This window comes from Eufriesea mexicana, unplaced genomic scaffold, assembly GCF_001483705.2.
Source record: "Eufriesea mexicana isolate 0111107269 unplaced genomic scaffold, ASM148370v2 scaffold1837, whole genome shotgun sequence".
In the NCBI taxonomy this organism is placed as follows: domain Eukaryota; kingdom Metazoa; phylum Arthropoda; class Insecta; order Hymenoptera; family Apidae; genus Eufriesea; species Eufriesea mexicana.
In genome coordinates, this window is record NW_016909955.1 from 216,180 (window position 1) to 237,362 (window position 21,183).

Genomic DNA, 21,183 nt, shown 5'->3' on the forward strand with positions numbered 1-21,183 from the left:
CGTGAAAAGCGTCGTGAAAAGCGTCCGTCGAATGAGATCGCGAGCCGTGAAGCTTTTCCCACCCGAGGCGTAGAGGTATCCGGCGAAATTGCCGCGTAGTGAAATTTCGGAGCAAGAAGATAGAGCGGCGTCCGCGAGAATGATCCATCGAAGCGAGCGAGAGACGTTTTGACGGGAATGGAGCGGATCGGGTCGGAGAAGGAAAAGGCTCACCGAAATTATTCCATTCGCAGGTCCATGTCCATCGAGGGAGAAGTGGGTCGGTCAACCCCGGGGCTATAGGCCGACCTGTGTTTCGGGAAGATCGACCGTTAGAGAAAACCGTGCTGACGAGCGAGAGGGATCGAAGGAGATTGGCAAGGAGAAGAAAGCAACGATCGCGTGTCGCGTCGCCAGCTCCGCGTGACTCATCTTTTCTCAATGAACGAAGTGTTACTCTGAGCGAACGAGACCACGCGAAAGTAGCGGCACGAGCGAGCAATCGACTCGGCGGTCGAGGGAAGACGGTACGATCGGAACCGGAGATTAGAGGGAAAAGTCACGAAAGCGAAAATACTTTCGTATCGATGGTCAAACGTCGAAGTCTCGCCGAGCATGTAAAGCGTCACGCTCGAAATCGGAGATAGAGGATACGGAGAAAGTGGCCCGAAGCAAAGGAGCCGGAGGAGCCGGAGGATCAAACCGATCGAGGAAAGCGGATGATTCGTACTGTCGATTCTGGATTAAGAGAGGCTGGTAATTATCGGAGAGTGGTATTCTTGGAGCTGCTCGGAAGAGGCAAAGACAGCGAGAAGTGTCGAGATGAGCAGACGAACCATGCCACCTGCTGGACTGAACTCCTGCGAGAGGATACGACCGGAGAGGCCCAGGAACCCTATTCAGAGGCTCGTGTGGGGTCCCGGTTCGCAGTTTCAAGTCGGACAAATCGGCCTATCCGAGGACGAGGGCTCGAATCCACGGATGGCTCTCAGAAGGTACGTGAAGCTCGCGTTCCGTTAAATTTCGAGCGTAATTAGTTCGAGAGACGGGGAATAAAGTCGCGTTAGATGTGAGTTTCGCGAAGGCCCGAGGGAGAATCCGTTTCACCGTCGAAAATAGATGATCCCGCGTGTCTCAGTCCGCTAGGATTACGATCGCATCGATCGGATAGACAAACGAAACGGTTTTATTGCGTTCCCGCGTACTGTATCGCGATAGTATCCACAGAAAGTGGGAGAGAGAGTCGGTCATCGATTGTAGGAAGACGGTAGAGATATTAGGGAGAATTTGTCGCGAAAATTTCAACGAGATACCGACGCGCGAGGCAATCTATTAACTCGGAAATACATTATGGCCGGCTAGCGTACCGTCGTTTAAATTCCCGCGGTGTTTAGCCAATGGCGAGGCAAAGCTGCACACACCCCGAGCAAACGTGCTTTGAACACGACCTTTGAATACACAGGCTCCTGAGACTGTACGAGGGAAGGCAGTACCGTGAGGCGGCAGCTTTCCTCATGAAACTGCCACACTATACCTTGAAAGCTACACTGCCGGACATTCCGGTGGACCTGTTGATCGAAACGCTTCCGCACAGTTTGTCTCTGCTGGAAGCCCTCTATTCGAGGCTGCTTCAACTGAACGTGAACGACGCGAAGATCTTGCGAGTGGAGCAAGTCCTCTGGAGAATCGTCCATCTGATCTCGATCAGCCAGGACCATTTCCGTTTGAGGACTTGGTGCAAGCTGTTGATCTCTCTGAACGGGTTGGCTCCGAACGCGAGAGGCATCCTGATCGCGAGGAAGAGGGCTTTGGAAAGGGCCGTGGAAGGGCTGGGCAAGCACGGCTTAGTCGCATCTTGTCAACCAAGCAATTCCGAGAACGGCGTAGCCTCTAATCTCGTACCTTTGCCCGTTGCGCTCAAGGAACAGCTCGAGAGCAGGATCGACGCGTACAAGCTGGCCGTGCACAAGATCGAGAGCTTTGGGAAACACGCTAGAACTCACAGAGGTAATCGCGCTCTCGTTTTTCTATCGACCAGTCATTCACGACGAGGTATCGTCGGCGTGTGACAACTCGCGTGGGAACGGCCGATTCTTTTCACCTCGCGGTATCCACGGCTTAACATTGCCGCGAGGGATGTACGCGCGTATGACGGATGCACGGACGAACGCGCGAGAGAAAGTCTGAAAGTCTCCGCGACTCGGCGGGATACGCGCCGTTCCAGATTCGATTACCGTCATTCCGCGTTTGAAATGACACACCGCGAATAACGCTGGATAGATCAGAGTAGTAGAGCATCGACGAGAAGAAAACGATTTCAGATGTTAGCCTTGACAGGCGAAATCTGGGGCGCGCTCGAGACGTTTGACTCTGTCACGAGGTGCAAAGACCCGGGACGCGTTCGGACGCCGGCGTCGATGTCCAAACGTGCTAGAGATCCGGAGAACCGTGAAGTATTGAATTTTAACACAGCTGCACCGGACGCGTTACATTTCCGAATGCAAATACGCCGATGCGGCGGACGTTAATGCGTTTACACGCGAGTACGTTTGCCTCGTCGACACGGTCGTCATCGTGGTGTCGGTGCTGGTTCTGGTGCTGGTGCTGGTGCTGGTGGTGGCGGTGGTGCTGATGGTGGGTGGACGTTAACACGGTAAAACGCGTTGTCGCGGCCCGTAGCTCTCTTTTTCGAGAGCCGCTCTTAAGCCGGCACTCTGTCCTCGGACCCCCTGAGCATCGATAAAGTTGGTTATCGCTCGGCGAGAGCGAGCTACGAAACGAAAGAGAAAACATACGGGTCGTTCCGTCCCCGAGTTCCACCTGGATGAGAAAAATACGGGCGATCCGCGCGGCACCGATACGGACGAACAGCGATTACAATTTCCACGCGCATTCTCTCGGCTCGAGTTAATCGTCGAGTAATCACCGACGCTGAAATTTATCGGAATCGGCGATTAATTCACCCGTTGGATCTCGGGCCGATTTAACGTTGCGTTTCCTGCGCGCCGATAGAGATCGCGAAATCGTGATCGTAGATTTCACGTCGGAGAGAATATAATCGACTGACGTTTCCAGCGGACCAAGGAGTACAGGCAGCGTCTCACCAACGGCAACTTTCGCTCAAATACAGCGAGATTCAGCAGAGACTGATCGATAATCAAAGTCTGCTGAACACGTTGGAGAAAGCCGGGGACCCGAGCAGCTTAGAAAGTCTGTTGTCCGAACTGAAGCGAAGGGTCGAGCAGGACAAGGAAGCTCTCAGACAATGGACAGCCTTGCGGAAATCTACGTTCGGTGGTGGGAACAGCAAGAATCCGCCGCTGGCTGCCAGACTGCTGCAATTCTCCAGAGGTTGCGATCTGGCGCTCCAATTGATGAACCAGGACAATCCACAGGTATATATTTCGAACGTGCTGGGGAAATTTATTTGTCGGGCTTTCGGTTCCTCATTCAACGCTTCACTTGTCTCGTGGCAATATCGAACACGATATTTAACCTGAAAACGGGAGAGATACTTGTCGTGTAGTTAATATAAAGTAGTTTCTCGGGAAATGCTGTAACCATGAGCGTTCCCCTGAGAACGTGGCTCAGCAGCGACGTAGTTGATGGACAAAGCTGAATCCACCGGCGCAAGCTCACTCGCCATGTGACATCCCTTAAGGACCCTTCCGTGGTCTTAAATTACGCGAGACTGCTTGCAGCAACGGTACCATCGCTGTATTTTTCGATACACGAAAACGCAGACTCGTTTTATCGATCGAAACGTGCATACGTACGTTCGTACGAATAAAACGGTATAAAACCAGTCGAACATTTGGCAAAGTCACCGATAATTCTGCGAAAAACTCTTGCACGTTTCCGTTAATTACCAAAACGAGGAATCAGAAACTAGTTTCAACGAGTTTGGTAGTTGTAGCGTTGATCTGTAACGATTCGTGTTATTAATTACCCTTATACAATTTCTACGTGTAAGAATAGGTGGCTGAAATACGAAATTTCCTCGGAGCACTTGCTGGCACCAGGTGCCGTTGCAAGTTAAATGCCACTCGCCGAGTTCACGGAAGGATATAGGTGTCCAGCCGGCACTTTTCACAGCGGCTCGAAACCACTCCCACGTCTTCGATTTTTGCGAGACACGAGGTCCCCGAAGTTTAGCCTCACGCGACCAACCCTGTGCCCCTTGACCCGTGTAAACGATGTCCACCACCCGGTGGTCGCCAGTGTTCGGTCAACGGTCAATAGCGGTCACCGTTCTCCTATTCTTTCGATTCCATCTACTAATATTAAACAACAACGTCCATTCCAACAAAAGAGAAAGCAAACAAATGAAATAGAGGAAAAGACATCGCGATTACATATTTCTGGGGTTCGAATAAAATCGTAAGAAATCGTAAGAGATTGCAGAAAGTGGTGAAAAATCGTAAAAGCAAAGAGAACTAGAGCTGGGTAAAGTTTACTAAAGATGGTCGAAAGATGGTGAAATATTTTCACGTGCATAGGTATTCGAACTGGGTGAAAATCTGGCGGACGACTACGAGGAGGAATCCAGCAGCAGCGCGGGCTACCACACGGACGAGAGTTGCAGCCCGACCCCGGAGCCAGTGGTCAGAAACGGCTGCATGATTCTCAGGGTGGAGGAGAATTTTTCGAATGCAACTTCCGACGATGTGACCGCGGAACGACTGGCCGAAAGATACGCCGCTCTCTACGACCAAGCGCATTTGCATACCTTGGATGCTCTGGACGCGCTGGAGCCACTGAAGGACGCTCCCGACTTGAAAGCCAAGATACTCTATTCGGTGGTCGTGGTAAGTGGCACTTTATGCAAAGTAGGTATAATCACAGCGCGCCACCCTTAATGCGCTTGCATCTGTGTCCATCAAAGAGACTGATTCGCTGGTTAAGTACCGGTCGTTATCACCGGCTATGTCCCTATTTAGGGATAAATTAATAGTGGAACTGCGGGGGTAGAGAAGCAGAGCGAAAACCGGTTAAAGGGACTCGTGAGGGGGGATTTCGTGATTAATAGAAATATCGCGTGGAATTTTCTCTCCGGTTATTATCCGTCCCTCTGTAAACGGCTGGAGTGGCAACTGCGTGTAACTCGATTAACGATTCGATACGAGTAGGAAGTTATCGACGAGTTATTTAGTACAAAGTAGTCGAAATTATTCCGGGGTCCGTATCGTACGAAACGTGCACCGTAAAGCCTGCGACGGAAGTTTATTGGCCAAAGTTGCACCGCCAGTTTACGATTCTTCGTTACCGCGATACGCCACGCTAATCAATTCCACGTGCACTCGCGTTTCTTACGATTGCTTTACGACGTCGGGAAAATTCATAACGACTGCGCGTTTTTACCGGTACCCGGTGTAACGCGGCAGTGCCCCTGCAACCTAACCCGACGAGATAGTTCGCGCAAAGCTTCACCAGACTCTACTTTTTCGCAACACCGTTTCTTCTTCCTTCCGGATAAAACCTTCTTTTCTCGTGTCTTCCGAAAAACTCGACGCTCGTTATCCTATGTAAATGCTGTCTTATCGTCCGAATCTCGTATCCACGTCGCTTGCCCCGACTCGGTACACGTTACGATAGCCCCGATCGCAGGAAGAAAAATTTCCCGTTCTACCCAAACAGTTTCGTTCCCTTTCGACTCTTTCGTCAAACGTCCGTTTTCCGATCAGTCTCTCGGAGCAATTTCGCGACGAAGCGCTTAATCGGTGAAAAATCGACGAGAAAATCGAGGAGAAAATCGTCAGAGGGGAATTGGATCGCGTAGCCAGACATGTCAGCCGACGATCCTGTAAATGGTTGGCGAACAACCCGGAATTTCAGCCGCAACGGCCTTGCAATGCGAATTACGAGCGAGTCCGATGCAGGCAAGCACGAATTTATGAATACAGCCCCGCGTGTCTCGTTATTGCTGTTCACTCAAACGTGACGTTTAAAAATGTCACATCGTCGATCGTTCTTCCTTCCCTTCCGCGTGTGTTCGACTCTGGGGCACAAAGGAATCCGTCTGTTAAAATCGCGATACGAACGCGTGGAAAAGGAAATCATTGGTCAAACGATCGCTCGTAACGTTTTGCAATTTTCACGTGCCATCGTAATTAATCCTTCTTTTCTTCTTGTATCAATTTTGTCCCGTTGTAGCGACGTGTGCTGCAGGTAGACAGTCGGTTTCGCGTTACCTTTTTTTCGCTCGCACTCGAACGGCGCAATGGAAATTGGCGCGAGTTTCGTTGCAATGTTCCTTTGTCGTGTACAACCCTTAACGACGAGCACGCGGCTCGTTACGCGAAAGAGGGACGGTTTTTGACCGCGTGCTTTGGAATCGCGTAAACAAGGCCAACTCTTCTGCAAAATCCATTATAGCCGATGAAACCGTAGTAATTGGACGGGAGCAGCGTTGGTGCGCTCGAAACTCGGGATCGTTAGAGACGCGGAATGTGGTCGAATTTTCCGGAAAACGCGTAATTGGCGATCGAGACAGCAAATCGAGCAATTCGCGATCAAGTTATTCGGCTCGAAAATAACGCGGTCACGATGCAGCCTCGTTCATCGTCCCAATCTCTGGAATAGTGTGCGCTTGTCGCAAAGCGGAAACGATCGTGAAAGGCGTGCAAAACCGCAGCCTCCGGGATATTGGTTCGCGCGAGCTAAATCCACGCGACGATGCTTTGAAAAGTTAGTCCTGCGAAGGAACCGCGTAATTTCGTTAACGGCCAACGAACTGTGGGAAAATCGGTGTGGAAAAACTTTGTCACGGCGTAGAACCGGTGACTCGAGTCGCCTAGGATAAGTCGCGATAAAGGTGGACGTCGGATACGGTGAACGGGTCGAGATACAATCGGTTTCGCCACGTCGAGCACGATCGTCGTGGTTTTTCCAACGAGGAGCGGATAGAAAAGACTCGAGAGAGCCATCGCGTGGACGAGGAGAGGATAGTCGTGAAAGAAGGGAACCAGAGAGGACAGGTACGTAACGAGAAAGACACGCATTAGGGGTGCGGGCCGCGAACGAGTACTTATCCGATACTTGCACACTCGTGTCCCGGTTGCGAGAGAGCTCGTAACGAGATCGCGACTCGCTTCGAATCGGCCTGTGTTTACGTCGCGACTAGTCGTGCAATTTCCGAACTCTATACCGCGAAAATCGAAGGTACGGACGACGACCTAACCGAAGAGAGCGAAATCGACTCGGAAACGCGAACTGGCCTGGCGAACGATGCGTAGCGTCGAAGGGAGACCCGGTTATTCGTAACGGGGGAAATTTTTCGAAAGATAGCAGACGAATTGGAAGCGTGGTCGAAAAGGGTGCGCATAACATACACGTACGACCGAAGATTATTTTTGCCGGCACCACTACCACGCACCTGTCTCCCGGCCGATCGATCGACCATTAACGTCAAAGCAGTCGCGAGCGCGGGGTGCCGAGGGAAACGAGGGTGACTAGGGTGCACTTTTGCGATCAAGTGTACCCGGCAAGTGGCAGAGGCGCTAGTCCGTCAGCCTGGGGCTATTACTTTGCATACATACAGGTAGCCTTCCACACACCGATAGCCGGGAAATCGATGAACTAAAATAAATACCTGCGACGAAAGCCACTCTCTCTTTGTCTACCATCCGGTTGCGTGGCGTTTCTCGTTCGCCATCCCCCGCCCCCTTTTTCACTCTCTATCTATCTCTCTATCTCTCCGTTTAATCCGTATTTCTCCCGTCAAACCTCTTGCACCGGACCCCACTCCGACACGCGACGTGGACGACGTCGTCGTCGTTCTTGCGATTTACTCTGTCAGCTCGCAACTTTTTCCACTGTCCGACTATTTACACGGCTAGAAAATCAACGATCCCGTCCTCTTTCGCGTCAGGGTTGCCCGGCCGAGGCGAAGAATAGTGACGCACGGTTTACAGGCTGCTCTGGCCGAGGCTCGGCAAAAAGACGGGATCTGCGGCGAGAAAAAGGAAGAACGATAGATAGACCGAATAGAGCGTGAAACACGGTCCATACGTGCGTGAACTTTTCGACTCGGTAACGGGATCGCAGCAACAGTTACCTGTACATAGACGCGACTCGCGGAGGAATCGGCAAGAAATACCGGGATAGCCATCACGCGCTCCCATTGTACTCCCTGGTAATTACTCGACTTGGCGGTGCACGAAATAATTACGCGATTACCGGAGCAACGGAAAACCAGTCTCGTTCTAACGCGCCGTGTCTTTATAGACGATGCGATAGTTTTTGGTCCGACGAAGCCGTGTCTCCGTGCTGAACGCTTTAATGCCAGGTGCGAAGCTAACTCGACGGTGATTTACAGCTGGCGGAATTCCTTGCTTTCCTTTCGAGCTTTCCAGCTGAAGCTGTGTTTCCCTCGTTTCCGCGTATTACACGCACAGGGGATCCGAAAAGTATTCGCGCACCTAACTTTTTCCCCGTAATTTCATGTAAACGGGTAATGGACCAGAAATCACGAAACTTCGACTCAGGTGTACAAAACGGACCCAGATTAATTGTTATTAGGATTATGGGTTTATAATTGTAAAATAACTACGATATATATATATTCCCTTTTACATTCTTTTAGTGCTCAAGGAAAGTCAAGGAATATCTATCTTTGAGTGTTTCTCTAGAGCAATTGACCGATTCGTGAGAGAATGTGTGTCAAGAGGGTACCTAACGCAGTTTGCCTAAACCTCCAATTCTTATCTAATATTAATACAGATTAAACAGATTCTCGAAATGTAGATCTCATAAACTATTTGTTCGCACCATATATCCTAGATTGATTTTTGTATATAACTAAATTTAGCTTTTCAACAATTATTATATGGTATTTCTTTCCGATGTTATGACAGTTCAAATATCGACAATTTTTTTATCGACATTTATTAATTCGATTTTAGCGTCGAATGTATTTCAGTGGAACGAAAAATATTTCGTTTATAGATCGGTGATGTGCAATCTTCCCTGATGTTATCGTGATATCATTGAATAGTATCCGAGCACTTGTAGGTAGATTTTCTATAGAATCTTTAGCGGTATATGCAAAGTTCAACATTGAAACATAAGCTGCAAATTTTCCGATTTTGTATTTGTACAGTGTCTGTCCATGTATGGTAGATTATTAATTGAAATAGCTTTTTCTTATCTATTTTTATTCGTTATATATTTCTGACCCACTGTACGTATATCGACCACGGTGAATAAGAAACGGGTATAGAGTATATTTTCCTTTCATACTGGTCCATTACGTAGAAGTTTTAAAATTATTTTCAGTTTTATCGAGTAGCGAAAATTTAACCAATTACTAGAGTTCTTTCCAGCAGGTAATTCTCCATCGCCATTTCTCCGCTGCGAGGTTTAACACGTGTGTGCAATTAATGATTCGTTGCAAATTGTCGGAGAGATAATTTAACTCTTGAAGAAGTACCGTACTTGAAACTCCGCGTGTGCGTAAAAATTAGGTATTAAAGAGGCAGTCGTAATATCCGCAGCAGGATATTCTCGAGTACTGCGACTTGTTTGATCCGAGTTCGATCCTCCGTTAGGGTCAGCAAAGAGGCATTGCAATTTTTCGCTAATTAATCGTACCATCAGTAGTGCAGTCACGAAGTAAAAACTTTTTCGCGACGATAGAGAATTATTTCGACGAGAATATGAACTAGAATTTCCGCGTGAATTTCGCGTGTATGACCTCGCTTGCAGAGCAGTCTCTCCATATTTGATTTTTCAAATGATACGTTAAATTAGCGAAGAAGGACGACATTTTAACACTTAATGCAGGATCGAATTAACGTTAAAAATTCTATTATCATCGGGCGAATGATTAAAAGTATATGAAAAAAATAAATAAAATTAATAATAAATTGGAGTTAAAAGATCGATATGAGAGGGGAACGTGAAACTTGTTGCAGATAACGAGACTCCGCTAATCTATTAAATCAAAACTATTAAGTGCTTCGCAAAATCGCGATCTGATAGTTTCGAAATAGGTATTTTCGACGCTCGTCTATCGCCTTATTAGGTTCTAATTTAAAGCGTTACGCGCCATTCGCACACTAGGAAAATATATTCGTATACAGGAGATAACCACATTCGTGCCCGATAAAAAACGCGGTCGGCTTAATCTTTGGCGGCGCGGTTTGCCGCGATAATTGAGCGATAAGCTCGTTAAAGCTTCCGAGCGAACGATTTCACCGCGAAATTCTTTTAATTGAAACGCGAAAACGGCAGCGTTTTTCCTCGCAGAGGGAGACGGGAAATTCATTTCTCTCCGATGCTGTCGAGTTTTTCACCCGACGATGCCGCAAATTTACCAGGTTCGAGCGCTTCGAAGTGCAAAATCCGGTCGAAACGATGTCGTAAACAGCGCGCCTCGAAACGAAATCCATTTTCCATCCATTTTCTGCCGTGAATAAATCATACGCTTATCAACGCCGGTCCTACGCGAGTTGCACCTTGGTCCGGTTGCGCGTCTCTCGAAGAAAAAGGGGGCGAAAAAGAAAAGAAGAAATAGAAAATTTCGCTCAGAAGTAGCGGATTCTGTTCCCGGTTCGTAAACTCGCTCGCGCAAGCTTTCGCTTATCGAGCGGGTTGCGAGAAGCGCGAAAAGAGGAGAAATCGTTAACCCAAAATCGAAAGAAAGTTCGTTTGATTTCCATGAGAAATGTGGGGGAAACGAGAAGGGTGTTCTTCGAGTGATTTGATTTAATGACGTTTTCTCTACGCGTTGTTTCGCAGCTCTCTTGGCGACTGGCAGGCACGATACAGATCTCGCGGTATCTGGAAGCGGTGAAAATTCTGAACGGTACCGCGACCACGACACAAGCGACACCGGAGTTGGAGGAATGCGTAAAGCGGCAGTTGGCGACTTCCGGCGCGCGAACCGGTTCCCGAGAGGTCGCGGAACAGGTGGTCAGCCAGCTGGAAAGAACGCTGTACGACTTTCCGTGTCTACGAGGATGCGTGGAGGTGAAGAACTACGCCACTGCTTGTTCCAATTTGGCCTGGGCCTGTCTGGCACGTGTCACACCGTTGGTCCTCGACGTGGCGCAGGCCTTGCAATTCAGACGGGATATTCATCTCAGGCACCATGCCTCTCCGAACCCTAACGGCACCAGGATCAAGACGGTCCTGTGGCCGGGTTTAAGAGAGGGCTGTCAGGGACCTTGCCTGCGCAAGGCGGTCGTTCTTACCTCTTAAATCCTGATTCCCTTCCGCGGTCTTTACAGATGCCGAGTCCGGAAGGCGGAGGATTTTATTCTCGGACTCGACGGGTAACGAAACGGAAGGAATCGATGGGTAAGTTAGTTGGAGTCGCGAAGAGGAAGTGCACGCGAAGCGACATGGTGGGGGCATGTCTACGCCATTGGTTGCTCCAATTTCCACGCGTGCCTCGTCTCGGTCTTGAATTTCCCAAGGGGAACTGGAATTACATTTATACTCCGTCTTATGTAACAGAAACGCGTCGCACTCTTTACCCTCGCGAGATAGGGTTTTAGCGTTAGCCGCGTGATGAGATTCTTTAATACCGCGCGACCTCGCGCGTTGAGCTTGCATCCAAACGAGTCTGGATTGTTTGCAGAAACGGGAGATTTTCGCGAAACTCTCGAGAATTTAGAAACGAATACGAACAACGATCGAGATTGCACACGAGTCGCTTGCTTTGAAAGAGAATGCTGACGTAATTAGACTTGACGCGAAAACCCGTGCAACGTCTTTGAATCGACATTAGTTAAACACTGGACAATCGCTTTGTGCGAGAGTTGAAAGTTCCAGTGGAACCATCCGCCAAACTTTACACGCGACAGATGCTTCTCTCTGAAAAGAGACGATGCCACGGCTCCGACGAATGGCTGAGAGTTTGTATCGGATGCGTGGTGGTGGTAGCCACAGATGCTTGGGAAATATCGATGTATCAAGACGGCAGCGGACAGATGGCGAAACTCGTCGTCCCTTGTAACTTGAAATTCCGCGCACGAACCAGACGCGCCACAATATCTTCCCCTTGTCGTTGATCTAATACGGAGAAAACTTGAAAAAAATTGTCTGCGTGGGAAGCCCCTTCGCAGGGTAGTTCATTCCTTTGCGCGAGAGTAATCAGATCGTTTACGCCCTTTAAATTCGACCATAAATCATTCCTTATCCAGAGTGACTCTATTCACGAATCAATATTCGTTCTAATTACTTAACCTCGCGAATGGTAATTCCGATCATGACTCGAAACGCGATCATGTAACCGTCGCGTCGAACAATGTAGTCAAGAAGTGTTTTGTTCCTTAACGAGCTCCACTCTTGTTTAAACTTAAGTCGCGTAATTTAACGCTCGTTAACCTAAGGCGGTCTATTTCCACCGTTACCGATAATGGTTCTGATAATGGCTCCGATAATTCGAGTTACGCGTACACACTAACGTTCCGCTTGAAACACGATTAGGAACAAAAATAGGTCCGAAGGAATAATGGCAGCTTAAAGAATTGGCGATTAACGCGACGATTAATGCGACAATTAATGAGAGTTTGCCATAAATTCTTAACGAATCTGAGGCAAGCGTACGATACATTCGCTTCCCGAACGAATACAACAAGATGCGTTTCAAACGGTTCAGGATAGTCCCGAGGATACTCGGAAGAAATGCGTGCTAATTTGCTTAAGGCAACATGCTTATCCTTTAAGCGGATAGTATCAAAGTAACTGACCCAATTGTAGTTGTCACGTTGCGTTCCTGCGAACGTTCAGTGCGTGTACTTGAAAAGGTAGCATGCAGAGACGAGGTTAAAGTAGCGTAACGACTAGTCTCTCGGGTTTCCAAGGTTTATTATAAATCTCATTTTCTATATACATTATTCATACATATTTCAATTATCTTCCGTTTAATACAAATACGTTTAACACATAAAAAAGTACGTAGAGTTATTGCGCGTTTCTCATCAATTTTAACAATTTTTTTTTTCTTTTTAACATTCGCGCATGGAATACGTGTAATCTCTAGATGGAAGATGAATCTTTTGTTCGATCGAAAGTGTCATGAACAATTCAAAAATGCGCAGTATGCGTGTATGTATGTCCTACGTGTGTTGACTGTGTAATGATAAAAAGTGAACGGAACAACATGTATCGTAAAAGAACGCCTTTGGTCGAAACTTTGTCCGTAGAGCGTCGAATATTTACATCTAACTTAATCGATAAACTTTGATTTCAAATGTCTCGTATTATTTCATCTACATAACAACCGACATTCAAATGTTCGGCGAAGAACCGAGCACGTGTCACGACAAACGACGAGCTTCGGAATCGCGCGCGATTTCCTTCGAAATCGTCCTGAATCCTTTATACTCTCTCTTGTCGATGCTTCAGCAGCTATAATTACATACACAAATTTTATTTCAAGATCCACCGAAAAGTATAAACGTCGTTGCTTTAAAATTTCGATATTTTAAAATAACCTCGCTTTTATCGCCGAGCATCGCAAGTGCTGTTTATAAGATACGAGCTATTTCGTAATGATTTAGTCTATATAGAGATTTTCTCGAATCTCGTGATAAAAAAAAATGTAATCTCTCGAATCGTCTCCACAAACGGACGCAGAGGGTAAATGTATTCTTCACGATACCCTCGAATTCACCATTGCTTAGGTTTCCCCGTTTGTCGAAACGTGAACTTACTCTTCTTAGATAAATATCTTAATATGTTAATCGGCCTACTTCGGAACTGTGAGAAAATATACTTTATAATGTCAAAGAGTAAAATAGATTCGTTATAATGCCTCCCTGGCGAGATTCGTTTAAACTAAAACGAACAGAAAAGTAATCCAACAATGTATCTACATAATAACTGAGAATGAATCGACACGCTCAAAGTAATAGACGCAAAAAATTATGTAGAATATTTGAAAAATATAATCTACCTATTGCATGATTATATATCTTAATACCGTAAATTACTTATTCAGCGAATGACATTCTCGAATAACGAGAAGGGGTTGTTACATGTTTTCTATAATTACATTCTGCTGCTCGTATAAAATATACTCAACCGCTAATGACAAATAGACATACTGTATAATATACATATTATATATATATATAGTCAGAAGTTAAAAGTTTATTCGGTAAGAATGCCATATCTTTCCATGAGCCTCTGTCGCGTAGAATTACGTCATCTATTGTACGTATCTTATACAAAGGGTAGAAATACTTTAGAAAAATGTGTCTATGGAAAAAAAGCACGAGCGCGCTATTTAAACAAATAGAAAAAAAAAAATAAAATAAAAGAGGAAGAGAAAAAAAGAACAGAAATCTGAAAACGAATACGAATAAATTGAAAAAATGTTCGTTTTTACGCTATTAAAGAAATATAATTAAGCAGTTTAACTCAACAATACGATAACGCATATATATATATATATATAGATTCATTTGTCCAGACGCTTAATACGACGTATGGTACAAATCGTACTCTTTGTGTGCAAAAATGTATAAAACTCTTCTGCATCGATCAAGATTCGATGGTAATTTACATGATAACACACCATTTTTTGCTATTTTCGTTTGCCGGTTTATTGTTTTCACCCAGTTCCAATTTGCCAGTCTGAAATTTCAATTCGGACACCGGAGTAGAGACTTGTATAGGTTTGCGTAACCCTTTCAATAAGCTGACGGAACTGTTCAGTAAGCTGTTGTCGGATTCTCCTTTCTGCTTCTTAGCAGAATTCCAGTCTTCGATTTCGTGTTTTCGTTTTCTCTCGCTCGGGCTACCATTCGTGGTAGAAACTGTGTCGGACAAGTCTGTGCTGTAACGTAGGATCTTGAAGTCCGGCGTATCATCCGATGAGAAAGAAACGCTCGACACGTTGACTAACATCGAATCGCTTGGCGAATACCTGCGTTCGCGTAAAGTAACATGACGCATTCTGCTGAGACAACGTCGGCCTGAAATGTTCCTCAGAGATTTCCCGAAAGACATGTCTTTTATTGATTGGCTCGACGTACTTTGACTAGCGTTACTTGTGTTGAATAACTTTGAGTTTTCTTTCAAACAATCATTCAACTTGATTTGTACATCCTTCAGCATTATCGAAGGATTGTACGAAACGAACGAATCTTTGCTAATGCTCTCTTCGGACTTTTCGTTTTCTTTTTCCTTCTCCTTTTCCGTTTCCTTCTCTTTCTCTTTCTCCTTTTCGTTCTGAACGTCATTCTGCGACGCAATTTCTGACATTTCGGACACTTCGGATGTTGTACATTCTAGAATATCGGCCGAATTACTCTCCGTATCGGTTTGAGATTCGCATTGAAAATCTTCCTTCTCGTTTACGTCATTCTTTGTCGTTATTACTTTGGAAGGGTATTTTTCACTATTATCTTCTTTTGAATCTGCATCATCTGCCTTTTCCTCGTGTATTTTTACAGGACTATCTTCCGTTTCAAAACGCAAATCTAGTTCATTCTCTTCATGCTCTTCTACCTCCCTGTTTGTATCAGAGTGACTTGCTTTCTCTTGACATTCGATTTGCTCTTCTTCAATCACTATTTCCTTGTCTGCTGAATTTTCTTGTGCTTTGGAAGGTAAAACAGGTTCAGAAGAAGTATGATCAACATGCTCCTTATCAGACTTCTGTGTATCTTCGGAAATGTCCTTTTTGGTATATTCTACTTGCTCAGTTGTATTGGGATTTGTTTCAACTTCTAATTCAGGTTGCATGTTTGCAGAAATTGATTCCTCACTTTTATCTGGAATAGTTGATTTCTTTTCTTTGGAACTTTCAGGTGTTTTACCTATCTGTTTCATAGGGCGATTCAGCTCAAATTTTGTTGCCACGCGGAGTTTAACCTGCAACAAACATTATATGATATTTCTGATAAATTAATTAATATTCGGAAATTAAAAATATATTAAACTCACGTTAAAATTTTTCCTTGGACCACGTGGTACTCTGTTTTGTAGGGTACTCAATGTCGATCTGAAATAAAAGTATTACTATATTCAAAATCATTAGAAAAAAGTTAGTCAGATATTTATGATCCATTTCCACAGTGTAAGAAATTCTGGGGGTGATGAGAGGTACTGATTTAAAAACAAAAAGTTTGACAAATCAGACAATATATATATATATATATATAAACATATTTTCTTTATTTATCCATTCTTTTTAAATTACGTAAAAAATTCTTTCGTAACACATATTTGAATTTTCATAAATTAATTGAGTAAAAACATTTGAAAAAATCTGAGAAAACGTAAATGGCTTCGATCTGTAAAACGTTTGCAAATAGCAGTGGTTATCTTTTACCAAAATTGGGTGACATTTGCCCCGCTTTATCCTCGAATGTTTAAAAGAAAAAAGTGTACGAAGAAAGAAAGATATCCAGCGGCAGTGTCCAGCGACGTGTGTAAAAATATGAGTAAAAGATGTGTTGTAGCGTTTGCTTCGAAACCCGAGCGATAGAAGAAAAAGTAGAAACTAACAAGCGATAGATTAAACAGAGAAACTGTGGATGAATTTGCTTTTCGTTGAGCTGATTGGTTTTACAAACCTGTTCGAAATCTTGGGTTTGCGCTGTTTCTTGTGCAAGCTAGTTTCAGAAGGATTCGGCGGCGCGGTCGTTGCCTTGAGTCTCCGTTTGTACAAATTCCTCTCATCGCCCCCAGGGGCCGCCTTCTTTGGCGTCTTACCCATAACGTTAGCGTACGTTTACGTCCTGCCTATTAACTCGTTTAATCTTTCCACGCCCTTTTTCTTAGTTGTACTAGCCCCCACGTAAATACAATAAGTCCCTGTCGTCCAGTTGTAGAAGACCGTAATGTATCTGTGCCTTGCTTTTGCTTTTACCTACAGATATATTCGATCGTTCTCTTCTGTCTATTTCTGTCTCTCGTTTACCTCAGCCACTAACAACATTACATGCCCGATCATAGAATACTGGCAGACAACACATTCAACGACTCGATGATATATTGTAACTTAAGACCTAGCGTACATGAATCGTACAAGACGCCATGTAATGCGCCGCTCGATTCTGCGATCGTAAATACACGCGCCAATATTACTTGGAAATGGACACTCGGCAACCCATATAAATTTATCGACACCACTCAAATCACTATCTTCCAAGCTTTATAATTGGATAAAGATTTTTACGTAACCGATTCAATGGAGATACGTATTCATAGGAAAATGTCAACGCTGTACGCTAGTCGTACATACACACTCACAACCGGTACTTTACTTTCTTCGTGCAAGCGATAAATTCCGTTAAAAAATAACGTGAACAGGCACGAATGCAACGAGGCGCTGCTATCGTCGTTGCGTATAGTGGTATAAAATATATAAAATATTTACCGAAGAAGAAACGTTCATTGATTTTAGGCAAATACCCATGCATAATCATTAAACAAATTCAATGAAAGTAGTATTTCCATTCATACATTGAACGATCAATTTAAATGATTTTTAGAGAAGATGAAAATGTTCAAATAAATAAAATATTCATCGAATTGGTAGGAATTATAAATAAAACTACATAAATCTAGTTAAATTTGAATCATGTACATTTGTTATTTTGTCACTTGTTATGTAATAAGCTTTTCATTACTATATAAGTTTATTATCGTTGATTGTTAACAATATAAGTTTCTAGGTACGTTTTGAAGGAACATTTCAATTTTTGCTATTGGCTATACTGTTTCAATGACTAATTTCAGGATCAAAGATCGTGCGATGATGATTCCGGTAGTAGATTTTACAAATTACGCGTCATAGCTATTGAAGAATCCAACCTATAATTTAATATTGAAAGTTTTATCGTTGTGTCCGTGTGTACTCTATAAAATGAACACGTTATCGTGTTGGATATTAATAATAAGTGTATTGGAATTCGTAGCAGCAGAATGGAACACAAAAGATTATATGAAACGAGAACATTCCTTGATCAGACCATATCATGGTTTGTAAATTTTGGATGATTTTGCGAAAATTATGTATACTAGTACCAAATTCTATGACGTCGACTTTTTAAATGTTAATTAAACTTATATCATTGTACTACATAATTTAAATACAGATATGTTCTAAAATCACACAAATTTAAGGTTACATTAGGAAAAAAAAAAAATGTAATTTTAATACATCGATGATTATTAATATGTCATATAAATATTTCGCATATCTAGGATCTGGAATGATAATACCCTATTGGGATTTTATGGGAAGTACAATGGTAACAAGTAACTATGCAAGGCTGACACCAGACTCACAAAGTAAACAGGGTGCCATATGGAATTCCGTTGTAAGTTTCAACTTAGTCTGTAACTTAACAAAGCAAAGTTATAGAAAATTAATTTCCTTGTACACATTTTTAAATAAGTATCAAATTTTATGTTGTTAAAACCATCAAGATAATGCAACTGAAGCCTAATAGAAATGCTTCCCTGACGTTTGTTTATTTAGCCATGTCATATAAGAAATTGGGAGCTTCAGGTTCATTTTAAAGTTCATGGAAAAGGAAAAGACTTATTTGGTGATGGTTTTGCTATTTGGTATGCAAAAGAAAGAATGAAAACAGGTCCTGTCTTTGGAAATGAAGATTATTTTCAAGGATTAGCTATCATTTTAGATACATACAGTAATCATAATGGCCCACATAATGTAGGTAGACAGAATAATTATAATTATAATTACAGTGTCAGGTAAAAAAATGTCAAAGTTCTGACAATTATTTTCAATCTTGTAGCATCAACATCCTTATATTTCTGCCATGGTTAATAATGGTTCTTTGCATTATGATCATGATCGTGATGGAACACATACTCAAATTGCGGGTTGTGATGCAAACTTTAGAAACTTGGAACATGATACCCATATTAATATACGATATGAAAGAGATACATTAACTGGTAAGTGCCCACAAGTACAAAATATTTTTGGGCATGACAAAAATGTTGTCATATAATTGTGTATAATGTCCCTTTATGTACAGTGTGGAACAGTATTTCAATACTATATTCTGCTAATAAATTAGCTTTGTCATTCTTATGTTTTTAACGACATCATTGTTAATGATAATGATTACAAAAATCATACCTTCATGTTGGCTTAATACTGATTATCTTCAGATAGTTACAAATGTACAATTAACATATTCATATTAGTATTCTTGAAGTAGATAGACGTTCACAGATATGCTTTCTATGTATTCTATCATTTTATGTGGTGTTCTACAAATTAACATTACAGTAAGGTCTTACCCCGAAGCCTCCTGGCTTACATCATGGAGTACCTCCACTTCAGCAAGTGATACTTTCTCCATTTTTTCATGTATTACTTATCATCTTTTCATTTTACTACCTTATACATACCAGTTAAAAGATTATTATAATTAAATCGTTAGAAACAGTAAAGCTAAAAGGCAGTTGAGAAATTTGCATGAAGTTTTATAAAGTATATAAAATTATTTGCTACTACATTATATTTAGATGAATTTGTACATGATTTTTGTTTCTTATTTGCAATAAGCATGGAATAGGTCAGCTTAATACTTATAGAACAAATATAAAATGTCATATAAGTGTTTGTACAAAAAGTTTAATAATATACCTTTTTTGCACAGTTTCTACAGATTTTGCAAATAAAGCTGCATGGAAGGAATGTTTTTCTGTAAAAGATATAAAGCTGCCTACTGGATATTATTTTGGAATTTCGGCAACAACGGGAGATTTATCCGATAATCATGATATAATATCTATTCGTTTATTTGAATTAGATTTACCAGATGATGTAAGTTACTATATAATATAGATAAGTACTAATTAAATATGTATTATTGTTTATAACAATGCATAATGATTTCAGCCTGAAGATCAAGAAGATAGATCAAACATTTTACCGTCGGCTGCATATTTTGATGCACCTCGAGGTAACAATTAATTATGAATTAGATATATTTAATAAGATATTCTTATATTCGTTATAATTGCATAATTATTTTTTCAGAACATGTAAATGATCCAAAACAATCTGCGTTAAGTAAAATAATGGTTTTCCTTTTAATGCTCGTGGGCGCGCTTACATTAATCGCCTGTGTAGTAATAGGTATCATGTTTTATCAAAAGCATCAAGAAAATAGTAGGAAACGTTTCTATTAAATCACGATGCGTTACAAATTATCCTACTTTGAATTTATCGTTTCTATCGGAAATTCTTTTTATAAAAAATAAAGTGTAGTCATAACGTGTTCATAAGACTGTTTCCTTGGATATTAGAATAACAAATCACGATTGATACAACACCTATTATCTCCGACTCTGAGAACATCATTTTATGAGACATTTTAACAAAAGTACATCAGTTAAGAATGAAATGATCGTAATAATGTATGAATTATTGCAGCAATCATGACGTATCGAATTACACTGTCTGCTATTCTAGTTCTAGTAATGTTTGTCATGAACGATACAGAGTTCCTTTACCAAAGTTTTTATGTTTTTAAGTTGCTGCAATGGAACTTGTAGAAATAAGTTGAATTATTCGTATAAGAATTACACATACTGACATTATGCCCCGAGTAAACTCTAGTTTGAAAATATGATAGCATATAATTACAATAAATTTATTCTAAGAGGCGGAAATAAAGAAGTAAGTTCTTCGAAGCAATTTTGCGATTCACATCGTTACCATAAAACATCACATGTGACTATGATATATCGAATGAAAATACGAACTCTTTAGAAACCATTTATTCATTGATTTCTATGAGAGTGTTCTTTCTCGCTTTGACTTATCTTTACATCTGTGGATTTGGTATGATTGAAATAACTTTATTAAAGTAGATTTTACATTTGTACATAAACAAAGTGAAGGTTATCAATGAGAAATAGCTGTAGAGTGATTTCGTGCTGTACAGTTCAATTTTATACAAAATATAAGGGGAACCAAAATCTCGAAATAAACGATTGTTAAGAAATATAATGTTATTATTTGTGAAAATAATGTACGACACTTATTACCAAATTCAAAATAAATACGTATCAAACTCATAAAAAAAGTTACCGTAAAAAAACATAACAAAATTGTAAGTAAAAACAAATATTTCTTATCAAAATATATTCCCTGTAAGTAGTATTCATAACCTACTCAAGCAAAATATTTAATATAACAATATTTTTGCTTCTTAAAATATATTTTATTATAAATAATATTTATTTGAA

The 21,183-nt window shown here is 42.4% G+C and overlaps 3 protein-coding genes across 4 annotated transcripts; 2 read left to right on the top strand and 1 right to left on the bottom strand.

Moving 5' to 3' along the window:
- Positions 1–801: 801 nt before the first annotated feature.
- LOC108549304 (uncharacterized) lies at positions 802–11,181 on the top strand. Its single transcript, XM_017902620.1, has 5 exons — positions 802–974; positions 1,442–1,986; positions 3,055–3,374; positions 4,479–4,787; positions 10,720–11,181. Exons 1-5 carry the CDS (start codon positions 802–804, stop codon positions 11,179–11,181), a joined length of 1,809 nt encoding a protein of 602 aa, XP_017758109.1.
- A 3,242-nt stretch (positions 11,182–14,423) lies between these two features.
- LOC108549336 (myb-like protein X) lies at positions 14,424–17,275 on the bottom strand. Of its 2 annotated transcripts, none has more exons than XM_017902683.1 (3): positions 16,654–17,275; positions 15,883–15,940; positions 14,424–15,810 (listed from the first exon to the last, which is right to left on the bottom strand). In XM_017902683.1, the coding sequence occupies exon 3, from the start codon at positions 15,766–15,768 to the stop codon at positions 14,494–14,496; it is 1,275 nt and encodes a 424-aa protein (XP_017758172.1). In that variant the 5' UTR covers positions 15,769–15,810; positions 15,883–15,940; positions 16,654–17,275; the 3' UTR covers positions 14,424–14,493. The 2 variants fall into 2 exon arrangements, with proteins under 2 accessions (XP_017758172.1, XP_017758171.1); XM_017902682.1 differs by having other exon boundaries at positions 16,515–17,275.
- Positions 17,276–17,682: 407 nt separating this feature from the next.
- LOC108549337 (vesicular integral-membrane protein VIP36) lies at positions 17,683–20,217 on the top strand. Its single transcript, XM_017902684.1, has 7 exons — positions 17,683–17,924; positions 18,151–18,266; positions 18,428–18,625; positions 18,711–18,873; positions 19,587–19,753; positions 19,829–19,892; positions 19,970–20,217. The coding sequence occupies exons 1-7, from the start codon at positions 17,810–17,812 to the stop codon at positions 20,119–20,121; spliced, it is 975 nt and encodes a 324-aa protein (XP_017758173.1). The 5' UTR covers positions 17,683–17,809; the 3' UTR covers positions 20,122–20,217.
- The last annotated feature ends 966 nt before the right edge of the window (positions 20,218–21,183 follow it).